At 36.2% G+C, this 13,177-nt stretch overlaps 1 protein-coding gene across 15 annotated transcripts in view; it reads right to left on the reverse strand.

The window, feature by feature from the left end:
* The window catches only part of ERC1 (ELKS/RAB6-interacting/CAST family member 1), a 302,166-nt gene that overhangs the window by 158,183 nt on the left and 130,806 nt on the right, over positions 1-13,177 (reverse strand). For 13 of the 15 annotated variants that reach the window (XM_068661239.1, XM_068661249.1, XM_068661274.1 and 10 more), the window contains one exon: positions 2,892-2,903. The exons of the other annotated variants lie outside the window; for them this stretch is intronic. In XM_068661239.1, coding sequence (XP_068517340.1) covers positions 2,892-2,903 — 12 coding nt within the window. The remainder of the gene's footprint in view (positions 1-2,891; positions 2,904-13,177) is intronic. 15 annotated transcript variants of the gene reach the window in all.

The following is a 13,177-nucleotide window of genomic DNA, read 5'->3' on the forward strand; positions in this document are numbered from 1 at the left end:
TTATAAGGCTATAATATCCTTGAGTTGCTACGCAGACATTTAATTTTACATGGACACTCATAACAGGCTTCTATCTGGATCCATGCCACAAGCCTGCACTTATCTAATCGCCAAACCACTCCGCTGTGTGGAAATAAGGTTTACAGTAGTTTTTATTACTTCCTATTGCATCGAATTCTCTTTGGTATAGCAAAGAATCCAGAAAATGTCTGGATTTCTATATTTTGCTATCTTTTTCTATTTTATAGTAATACCATCTCAACTTTTGTGACATGTATCCATAAGGACTGCTTGAAAGTACTGTAGCATATGACTTCATGGTGTTTTTCTAATTTTTCCACTACCGGGGCTGATGACACCAGAATAGTTTTATTGTTTTTTTTTTCTCTGGAACTCAGCATTAGATAGTTCTTCAAGTAAAACTCTCATCAACAGACGCTTAGCAAAAAAATCCTTACAGAAAACTGAGTTAACACCCATGCCTTCTAAGTCTATTTTATTTACTATGAACCATTATGAAATCCACTCTAGACCCTCAGAATTTTAAACAGTAAATACGTGTCACAACAGCAATGATGATGTAGATTAAACTACTGTTCTCATGCAATGAGTTTATCAACAGGAGAGCTTAATAGATCAGACAATTCAGAGGCTTTGCACTGGTTACAGTAAGCAAAGCTGTTCTTCTTCATTCTTCATTCAAAGTATTTCTTCCTGTTTCTAGAAAGCACATATACCTAATTTTTTTTTTTTGTATTTTTGCACATATTCAGTTCTTTTTCAGGAAGACACATCTGCTTTAATGTCTGAAAAAATAAGGGCTGTTACACCATTAGGAGGAAAATGAAGTTATGGCTCCCAGAGTAGCTTTCAGTATAGAATGGAACTTCATGGAATAGAATCTTAGAATCATAAGTAAACTATGTCTTCATATCTTGCAGCTAACAGTAATTAGGCAAACAATTAAATGCATAGGAAAGAAAAAGTTCTGCAACCCCTGTAATTTTCCTGTTGTCCTTAGAAGAATCTTTTCATTGTGTTTCTGGCCAGCAGGGATTTTGTTGTTCCAAGAGCAGTCACTCCACATATTCCCTTACACTCCACATTTATTTTAACAAATACAGGAAAACCTCAGCAACTAGCCATCATAGCAATCAATTAAAAATATGTATCAATAGTAAAACCACTAAGAAACTATGTGGACTGAATGGAGAATCTCTTCAACATCAGTCAGAAAACTTTCCATCTCTCCAAAGATCCTAATGCTTGGCCACCTCAAACTGCAGTCATATCTTCTCTGGATATATTTTACAGTATGTTCTGAATCAGAAAGAAAAAATCACCTGAACACCCTAAACCCCTCCTTACCACAAAGTCCAGTATACGTGCAGATTCGATACAAGCCTATAGTACTGAAGCCGAAATATCTTTGACAGATGGCTTTTATAAAATTTAGGACTCCATCAGCCAAACAAAGCTCATCAAACTCCATCTTCAGGGGTAACCAGAAAACTCACACTACCCTACTACTACTACTCATGCAAGAAAAAACATGGTATGCATTTCATGATGAGAATGCTCACAGGGCAGAAAAGCTTCCTGGCAGTTCTGTTCTCAAGAAACTGAAAAAAGAGGGTCATTCAAGGATGGTTCTCCTCTCAACAGAAATAACACGTATGCCAGTACAACACACTAAATACAGAAGGTATTGATGGACAACAGCATGATGAACTTCCAATCTTTTTCCAGTTTGTGGGAGGAAGGAAAATATGCAGCCAAGGCCACAAGTGCACCATCTGTGCCAAACCAAGGTCAAAACACTGACACAGTTTAAAGGCGTCAGCAGCATCACGCCATCGTGGGATTCCATTAACCACTGCATTTTTCACAGTGCTAATCAGGAATAGAAAAGCCTGACATCGGTCAGTAACTTGGAACTTTAGGCTTTAAAACAGAGGCTTGCTGGGCAAAGACAGTGCCTGAAACAATTCTAGTCATTCTCTCATCAAGAGTCATGGATGCTTTCTACCAAACAAACTTAATCAGCAAAGTCAAGAATCCAAAATGGTATTTTTGATTGTTTTAAAAGTAACTAGGGGTTATAAGGTCATGCACTCTGGCTTATTGTATTAAATAGATCATAGAAGTTTGTTCCTTAGCTGCACCTCTATTGAAATTCTGAATCTATGTTCAATGACTGCTTAAAAAAAAAAAAAGACGCAAAAATCTCATTCATGGCCACAAGATTTCAAAACATTGTCTCTTGATTGTCTTTTCTTTTTTTTTTTGTAGCTTATCAATTTTTTGAAGGCACAAAGTAATCTTCTTGCTAATTTATGTATCATCTTTAATTTCATTCTGATAACACACTGAATATGCAATAATTATAGTATCAAAGTTTCTAAAATTTCAGTTTCTGTTCTGAAACTGCACCAAAACTAGCTCTACAACAACACTACAAGATTTCAGACACAGATACAATGGTAAAAATTCAACAGTTAAGAAAGCACACCGAATAGTATTTTAAAGCAACTAGTTTTGCAGTCAACAGCACATACCATGGCCGAGAATATGGTGATATTCAAGCTTTTTTCTTCTTGACATGACAGATAAAACCACAGATATTTAAATTGTTTTACAATCTTCTCCCACTTCTTCCCTGTGTACTACAACATTGATATACAGTGGCATTAATACATTTTTTTCCTTCAAGAACAGATTTCTTCTGAACATCTGCCCTATCCAACCCATCCTCCTACATGGACTTGACCAAATCTCTGATTTTTTATTTTGTGGATCATGCAAATTAATGTGCAATCTTCTGTGAGATCTCAAATTTAGCTTAATAGACAATAGTGTTATAAACACCATTATTAAAAATCAATACTGACCTTGACGTGAGACTGAAGGAAGCAGCAAATCCAGGAAGGAGATGCGAAAGAAAAAGAGTTAGAGTTTGTGAAAACAGTGTCCAGAGATAAGGCAGTTCAAGAATTCAGGACTAAACAAGCAGATCTACATAAGGCAATGACACAAAGACATACAATCCTTCACAAACACAAAGAGCTGCATGTTTTATAGACATCTAATAAAAAAATAAAAAAAAAGAAAGAAAGAAAAAAGAAGAAAAGGACACTTAGATTACACCATTTCACTCAAAGGAAATTTTCTGTAGACAAAATAGTCTATAAGTCTATAATACACATATCAATTCTTGGAAAAAGGGAAAAAAAAACAACTGTAGAAAACTTTGGATTTACATCACATCACTAGCAAGTATCCTTCTTCCAGAATTCTTGCTAACTTTTCAAAAACATCAAAGGTGACTGTCTGAGATGAGCCCTAAGATGTTCCTTAATGCCATTTTCTTCCAGGGGCTTATTTTGTCTCTGTAATCAAGAAACATTTTTTTTTATTTTTCCTGCTGATGACCCAGACTTGTCAAAAGGGAACAGAAGGTAAAAAATACATGAAGTCTTCAAGTCCTGAAGACCTGTCAAAGCTAAAAGTTCATCTTTCTTAATGTTGACACTGAAGTCACCTTTCCAATGGCAAAAAAAGGAAGCATCTGCCTCTTCCTACAACGTTCTGTCTCAACTCTCCCATGCACGGTGCAATCTAAAAACAATAATGACCGAACAGGCATATCTTTGACAGTTCTCTCCAACATTGTTCAATAGCAGGATTGGACAAACCAAAATGCTGGAGTTCTCTGTAAAACATGAGACCCCATAGGTTCATTATTGCTTCTTTTCATATATCTTCAATATCTTTTCATAGGCATCTGCTGTCAATTTCACTGATAACAGCAATGTAAGTCAACAAAGAGCCATAAACACATATTATTTTAATCTGATTTTAAATTTTGTTCTTTTTCAATCACCAGAAGAGAAAAAAAGTAAACGTCCTGCTGCCCAATACATCAATTTGCCTTCTACAGCACATGTTGTGCTTTACCGATGGACAGATTTCTCTTTATAAAGGCCTAAAGATAGGCTATTGTCTGGAGAAAATATTTCTATAGAATAGTCTAGTTGCTGTATGCCTTATTACTCTGGCTATAAGGAACTACATAAATGGACTTTAAAGTCCTTACCTCTGGCATAAATTTTACAACCAGCTATGTTGGATGTCGAATTTGTACAAGCAGCAGTTTCAAAGTGAGTTTCAAAGTGTATTGTTGTTCCATAACGTATAAACTAGTGTAAAGATGTATTTCTTAGGCCTTTAAATTCATATTCTTCAAATGAGGTCTTCCAGGATTGCTGTTTTAAAGGCTGTGTTATTTGGGGACTTCAGGAAAGATGAGACTTGGAAAATGCCAAATACTACATACTCAGTGTTTGATCTCCAACTAAGTCATAATGTTCCAAGAGCCTCAGTTAATTTATATAGAAAATGGTGCAACTGTAATTCTGACTGAAATCCAAGATTATGCTCTCTAGGATGAACTATAGAACCATGTCTGGTCAATTAAATTTATCAAAAGGGAACAGAAAAGTGAAAACAATGGCTTGGCTAGATGTGGGACTAAATAAGAAAGGGAAAAAAAAAGTTTGTCTCTTTTTATAGCTGTTACTGAATCCAGATTATGAAAGCTTAAGAATTCTCATTTGTGTTACAGGGACACTTTGTAGTTACTGTTTCCATTACGATAATATTATGATATTGTTTCTTCAAAATAACAGCGGAAAAAAACTATAGGATAAAATTCAGGATAGTTCTGCAGTATGTGAATTAACCACAACGTTCTTGCAACTGGCATTAGAAGGTAGTGTCTTTTGTTGGCATAAGATGAAGGCAAAACAGTATCTGAAAAGCTGTGCTGAGGTCACTTGCAATTTTCTCTACAGTACAGAAATATTATTTAGCCAGCTGCACGGTATTTAAATGGAGAGTAATTATTGCTACATCTTCATTTTGCTATGGAATAAATTATTTCTTAGTAAGAAAAACACATTTTGTGTAATCACTAGTCCCTTATTCATGCTTTTATAAGGGTTCAGAATATTAAAAAAATATATGAAATAGGATTTCAGGATAATCGCAATATTTATCCAAACAGAAATGAGGAATGTGTCAGATGCCTTTGAAAGCACATTACAATTAGAAATAAATCTGGAACAGTGCTGGCACTCAAACTAACAATGAGGCAGACAGCTACAGTCGCCAGCAATATATTAGGACAGTGAAGGGCGATCTGCAGCAGACCAGGGGAGCCCCCAGTGCAGGGGCCACATCAGTGAAATTGATCAGCACAGCACAGAAAGCACCTGCCCCACAGAAGCAGCCCAAGCAAGCAGACCCAATGCAGGGTGAAACACACTCATGACACGGTGAAGAAGTACTTTTTGGTTGGCACTATTTCACTCTGAACAGGAACACACATTTGCAGCATTCCTTACAAGATCCAGCAGCAGCTCTTCAGCCCAGCCCCATTAATTGCGTACCCTGATGCAATCGTCATACAGGGACACAATACATCAACTGGTAGTCTCAGAGAAATCCATTTTCTTTAAAGATGCTAACTGATTAATCTTAAAGATCTAGCCAATATAAATATGATTTCTGGGTACAGACCAAAAGGTCGTGAAGTGTGAATATTCAGTATTTTAATTAATGTATATATTTGAAAAGCTGTTTATCATCCCAGCTATAATTTTTTCCTTGAGCTTGTGTGTTATTAAGTGTGGAATAGCTCTGCCTTGTTAATTTCAGATGTACTTAGGGAGACATTTGTGTAATGATTTCTAGTCAACCTTTGAATTCTACTTGGCAGTGAGTGATTGTGTACATTTACTACTTCGTATTTCCTTCAAAGTAATCTGACAGATTTTCAAGAATACACACTTGATTTTCCTTGTGTCGGTTTGGACGTAGAAAGGCAATTTATGCTTTACCACTTCTGAATCCTTTTCTTGGTAAAAAAGAATGATGGTTGGTCTTTTCCTTTCTTTTTATCTCATATTTAGAGGGATGGAGAAGAGAGGGAAAGAGGTTTTTTTGCACACACATGAGCACAAATGTGAGCTTGGGTGTCCCTAGGAGAACTAACATTATTTCACTGGCATAATGGTTATTACCGGGTTTTCTTTTTGCCTTTACTGTGTTCCAAGACAATGTGAGGATTTCTCACTTTTATCCTTACTGTGTCGGTTGTACAAAAAGGAATATTTTTTTTACTCTTTACATACTAGCATTGTGAGTACGGCTACCCTCAGATTGCTTAAAGATGTTGACTTAAACAATGCAATACAGCTTTTTAAAAGGTGTAGCCAAGGCAGGTAACAATGAAACACTGATACCCACACTAGATTCATTATTTACATAATTTTCTTTCTCCTCTGATTTTATAATTATTTTAATTATATCACAGTTCTTACACTCCACTGATCTACCAGTTGTGTTGGGAGGTATTTGCTAAATAAAACCCATCACTGGTATAATGCAGGCATCATCTGATGACAGCTCCTATATTCATTACAGTGAATAGATTTGGGCAGGAGAGGGAATGCTTAATAACAACCCTGATTTAATGATAAAAACAATCAGAACTTTAATGCTACAGTAAAGCTGTAGAAGCTTTCTAAAAAGCTCACAATGGATGCTTCTCCCTCCTTATAAATATTGCTTTAGCATAAGGTCCTCCTTGGAGGGCACAAGATAAGATGCTTAGTCTGGGAAGACCAGATTAACTAATGCTTTTAGGCCATTGCTGAATGTAATCGAGGATACAGTCTGCACATAGCTCTGTAGAGACAAATCGCTCAGTTGAAGAGTATCATTCCTGCCTGCCTGAACATGGAATTTCATGCTTGAACACTGGATTAGGAGGTTCAGTGATGGGGTACCATAGGCAAGCTCATTCAGCCATAGCCTGCATCAGCTCTGACTTCCTGATGTGCCAAGGGCTGGACTATTCTGGGTTCTGTGGCTGTGTATTTTTAAGCAGCTGCTTCTGCAGTAACACGAAGTTTCGGTTTCCCACAAACGAAAGGAAAAGGGAGAGAATGGGAAATAAAGGACAGCTAAATAAATAACAAATGAGAAAAGTTTATACTATTATAAGAAAAAGGTGAGGATGGATTGAGGAGTCACTATAAAATCATTGTGAGGGCTTCTTTATCTGATCCTCTCTACAGTTACTGGCAATCTCTCTCTCTCTCTCATCCTTTCATAGAAGTAGGTTTCAAAAGTGATTTCAGTGTTGATCTTAAGGCATCTTAACAAAGGTTGACTTTCTGAAGGCAGACACTTGCTTTCTGAAAATCAGAATAATTTCAAATGTCTGAATTTAAGTACCTATGAGTAAAACTGTTTGTGTCTTGTATCCTTATCTGTTTACAGCAGTTATGGTGTTATAAAATCTATTATTTTATCCCTTGTGAAACTCCATGTGGGACTTCAGGCCTAATGTTCATTTTGTATGATGACGAAACAAGACTGAAAAGAAAGGATTTCTTCATTCCCAAACTTGGAAATCATGAAAATCTTTACTTTCAACAGATTTGTGTGGTCATTGATGGAGCTGTACTAATTATGGGCCTAACTACTTCTTTCTTTACAAGACCTTGTTCTCAATTTCTTCTCAGGTATTAACAAATTCTGCTGAAATTGTCCATGACAGGTGTCAGTCTCACCCTGTTTTCTGGGGGACAATTACAGATGTGCCCTTTACACACCAAAGGCAACATTCTTATGGAAAAATGTGTTCATGTGGTTGAAGACTGTGTCACTTCACTGTGATATATAAGCTCACAAAGGAGGTGAATTAATGTTATATGGCAATCTTCATTTTGGAATGTCGGAAATTTTGAGTGATTAAACTAAGAAATTTAATATTCACTTAATCTAGTGATTTTTGATGGGAAGCAGATGAAAATCTTTAAATTTTGAAGGAGGTGAAGAAAAAGAGTTAAAAAAAAAACCACCACTAGTATGCACATGCATGCATCTGAAAGCATAATTAACAACAGAGAATTCGGCTTTGTATTCACACCATTCAACCATGACATAAAAATACTCAATTTGCCTTTGTGATTTAAGGTACCCAAATGCATTAATTGTTTTAAATTGATACTTAATTATTTCATTTTTTCCTGTGCCTGAATGAGAGTTCACATTATTTTTGGATTACTTTAATGAGCCTTCCCATATTATAACATAGAATTATAGATATACCATCTCTTAAGGTTAAATTTAACTGTGATGATTATGACTTTATCAACACCTTCTTGTTCTTTGATTTGATATCATCCCTTTCATTTTAAATTCCTTATATGCCCTGATGCGGTTCTTGTTTAGAAATTCTCTTTTAAAAATCTTTTAAAATGCACAGAAGCAACTTGAAAGCCCTGGACAATTATTGCAAGATATAAGCAGTAGTTTGAAAATATGTATTTCAACTTCAAATTGTTGACTTAAGATAAGCTTAGGGCACAATTTACTACTATAGTTTTCTTCATACTAGTCTAGAAAACCACAAATCTGATGGAACATGCAGTTAATTTCTCTCCTCCTCTACCATCCACAGATGCAAACATATTGCCATCTTATAGACAGAGTAAGATATTTCCTCCTACTGTCCGTGTTTTTCAGCATTCCTTCTGTATCGCCCTACATTTTTGAATCTTTTATTCTTTCTTGAGAAGAAATTTTTAAGATGAGGAGTATCTTTTAGCTTCAAAAAAGCTGTACATATCAAAAGATTGAAGGTTTCTTCTTGAACAAGGCATCCTTAAATTCTTTCTAGAAAAACTCACCAAAATCTCTCCCTTAAAAGTCATCATCTCCAGCTGTTCTTAATGGGACTGCTGGTACTCCAAAGGTGGGCACTGTCTTCTTTTGGTCCCCAGTCAAAGTCAAGTTTCCTTCAGAAAAAAAGTGGTAGTGCCCTATGTGCTTACCAGGACTACCTATCCAATACAGTGAGCATACCAAGTTAAAATCAGGTTGAAGTCTGTAACTGCTATCATGACTTCCATACATACAGTGCTTACTTCTGAAACAACATCTACATATGTATTTACTACTGCCTCTTAAGTACATACTTTTTGTTTTCTCCTCTTTTTTTTTTCTTTTCTCTGTACAGGACAGTAACCACAATAAAACTTAAGAATGAGGCAATACTGACCTCTATCAATGGCACATTTTAGAGCACTTGTGTTTTAGATGGTTAGCAGAACTTATATCGGAGATTAGAACCAAAGGTAAAACACAGCAGAAAATTAGACTAAAAAGTACCAGTTTCTACAGAGTTTAAATCAAGAATAGCAGCAACCCTGCTTTGGACTGTGGTCATAACCACCATGGCAGGACTTGAACGCAGAGACTGTTAGAGCTTGTATTTGGCATAACTAGTTCCTGTTTAATCTAAGAAAACAAGCGTAATTGCAGCAGCCCCAAACAGCAGCAGCAGCAGCAGCAGCCAGCAGTGACATTCCACCCCGTACGGAACAGTAGCCTTACAGAGCACTCACTTTCCCAGGAAGTCCCACACAAACCCCCCTACGTGTTGTGGTGCAGGGACCGACACCTGGTAGGGAGGGTGCAATTTGCGGGAGGCGTGCTTTCTGAGAAAAGGCATAGTCAAAAAACCCCCACACGTACAAAACAAAACAACTCGTGGAACCAGGACGTGACAATATAAATGGAAAGAAAAAGTGAGGAAGGAAACAAGACACAAAATGAAAAGTTACAGAGAGACAGGAGGTTATGGAATGGCAATACAAAAAGCAAACAGTTCATTAGAAAAAAAGTGAATAACCAGACAGCTACAAAACCTCTACACCACCACAACTGGGACAAAACCAAAACTTTTCGGGCTGTTCACCCACAAAAGAAATGGAAATTTATGGCCCACCTCCCCATACAAAAAAAGCAAAATCCTGCCCACAGAGACTATAAATTAGTGAGTTTGTGCTCCAAATCTGATGTTGATTCCAAAGTGTTTTTCAAAAGTTTGCATAGCATGCACCACATTTAATACATTATTTTTGGAAATCTTCCCTCCCATTCACAAGTGAAAAACAAAGTCCCCCACCCAGTAATTGCAACAGTTACTAAAGAGTGGAAGCATTTCCCTATTTTTTTTATTATTATTTTTTTTAATCTGAACTAAAGGCAGTTTTGCAATCATTGAAAAGGTTTATAATGACAGCCTTCTGCTTTCCACTTCATCTTCCTCTCCTCCTACCTTTTCTCCTTCTGCTTCACTGTACATACCTCTCTAACAGGTGTTTCATTTCTTCTCTTCTACGGACAAAACCATGTTATTATTTCTCTTCTCCTCCTAGTCCAGTTGTCACATATAACTAGCATAAGGAAAAACTCCAGGGAGAGACTGTCTCTTTTGAAAAATCCCATTTTCATTACTACAGTTACTCTCTGAATGCGACTTATTTCTTCTCATGTTGCCCTACATGGTAAAATAACAGTTCCTAACAGACACAGCTATATTCACTCCTGTTTGCTGACAAATGCTTCTGCAAGCATCAAAGTTCTTATTTACACAGAAGAGTTTGAACAGCTGTAGAGGCATTAGAAGTCATGATTTCTAGCTTACTCTGCATGGACTGGTTTAGGAAGGACTCTTACAAGGCAACATTATCAATTCTTGCCTAGAAACCAAGACTGTAGGCCTAGAACTTCCTCATAACATGCCTAGATATATCCGTTTAGCATGAAAGAATAATTTACAAACAAGCATGGTAAACACCTATATTGTATCTATATATATTTAAAAAAAACACTATATATTTAATAGGCATGTTAAAATCTCTGCTTTATGTAAAAACTCACAAGTAGAAAGCAAGCGTTCAGAAAACAGAGATGGGGGGGGAATTGAAAAGAACTAAGGCAAAATAGAAAGCTCAGCAATTATTCAGATGAGAATGTACTCACTTTGTAGTCATGTAGTATCTGAAATGATACTTTGTAGTATAAATGATATTCATAAATAAAGTGATTATATTGCAGTTCCACCTGAAAAATCATTGTTATTTTGCTAATTCACCACACTACCAATATGTACCTTGGGTCTCCAGATCTTGAGGACCCTTTCCATTCCCACTTACAGTGGTTAAAGAACATGGATATTCTCAGATTTTTTTTTCCTTGATTTACATGGCTGCAGTAAATCACATGATAACAAAAGCAGTCTCCTCTTTGACATAGCTGAAATACATGTTAAAATTACTAGAAGCAAAAGAAAAGAAATATTCTATCTCAGTACTGGCAGAAAAGAAAACAAGCTAAGAAGTGAAGAGGGCACTCACTATATATTTTTTAATAATAGCAGAGATCAGTTGGTAAGAAGGAATGGATAGCACTGAATAGTCACAGTATTCCTCAAAGTTGTTATGGAATGATATCCAGTCATTTTGGGGTTTTATGCTTTCATTGACATAGCATAACTTTGTTTTGTGACTGGTAAGCAGCAACAAACAACCACTGTAGCACAGAAAACTTAGTAACTGCTTTGCTGATCTCTGGAATTTCATCTTTTCAAAGAAAAAGGGCCTTTATAACTCCTTAATGATTGGGTGCCAGTGCTTTTATCTATAAAAGAGAAAAAGGTCTGGCTTTGTTTCTCTTCTTTGCTATCTTTTTATCTTTTATCTTTTAAGCTATTTTGATTATAGGCCACTTATATGTATTCATTCAGTTTTTGACACTGAAAGTCCCAATCTGGACTGGAATTTCAGAATGCTAACATAATTAAAAAAAAAAATAAACAGTCAGACATATTAAAACCATGCATAAGAAAATTCTCTTCCTGCCATTCCATTCTCCTCTAGGAATCAGATTGTAAGGAATGATTAATATTTCCAACTCACTTTTCCTGGTCAGTAATGCCTTCTGCATACATAAAGAATTAAATCACTAAGAACAGATTTCTTCCCCCTACCTTAGTTCTTTTTGATGTTTGTTGTTCCTGACCCCCTTCATCAACTCGTAATACTTACATCGGGAATTCAATGCCTGAGATAGACACCTGTAAGGGACTGAAAAATCCTGCAGGAAAACATGACTTGGAACTACTATTTAGCTTTCTTTAGCTATACTTAATGCACCTTCTCTACCAATCTATTGCCCAAATGCTCTTCTGAATACATGATATATGGAATGGGCTGCAAGTTAAATCATTCAGAAAAAAGGGAAGATGGCTAGGAAGTTCATTATGTTCATTTTTGAGTGTTTGAACTTATACCACAGGTGTAAGAAGTAACAAAACAAGATGATCGTACAACCACAAAGAGAGAAGAAACCTAGCTGACAAGCTAAACTCCTCTATAACTTTCAAGAAAATAAGAATACATCCTACAGTGAAAGATACAGCTGAGTAAAGCCATTCAGTCCAGTAGTTTCACTGCAGTATGAGCAAATTATTAGAAGTTAGTGGACTCAGAGGATCTTCTCCCCACAGGATTTATCACTGAGATTTTCTTACACAAGATGAAGGAAGAAAAATGAAGGCACACAGCAGATGCTGCGGAAGTTAAAATCTCACCTTCCTGTTAATGCTTTCTCTGAATACTGTGAAAACAATCTCAGATCCCTAGGGTGGCCTTTCTATTAGCAGAGCTTCTTAGAACAGAATTTTTCAAATCATTCAGAGGAGCCCATTATTTGACTATCATCAACTCAGTGAAAATCACTATCGCCCTCATGAAGTACCTGAAATATCTTCTCTTTAATTTCTCTCACTTCTCGGACACTATTCTGGCACAAGGGAAATGCAAAGGGGAATAATCAAATTTCCATTTTTCTCTTCTAAGTAAGTGATTCTTTATCATGAATGGTTGAGTAAAAAAACAAAACAAAACAAAAACAAACAAACAAAAAAAACAAACAGGTATTTCTGCTTAGAAAATCTCTCTTGAACCATTAGAAGGTAAGAAAATAACAGAGAAGATAATCTGTTTCAGGTCATTCCCAAGATCTACTGGATTGTGATGCAAATGTCATGGAATCATAATACACTACCATTTTTGTTTGGGACACTCAAGAGTAGAAAAAATATCTCAATATCCTGTCTCCAACACAAAGATCGAAAATGTTTATTACATTTGGTTTGGACAAAACCAAACCTATTAATTCGGCTTTACATTAGCCAAACTTTACCTGCGTCTCTACCATAACAAAGAGTTTCAATGCCATCTGTCAGAAGAAGGTA

This window comes from Anas acuta, chromosome 1, assembly GCF_963932015.1.
Source record: "Anas acuta chromosome 1, bAnaAcu1.1, whole genome shotgun sequence".
NCBI classification, from domain to species: domain Eukaryota; kingdom Metazoa; phylum Chordata; class Aves; order Anseriformes; family Anatidae; genus Anas; species Anas acuta.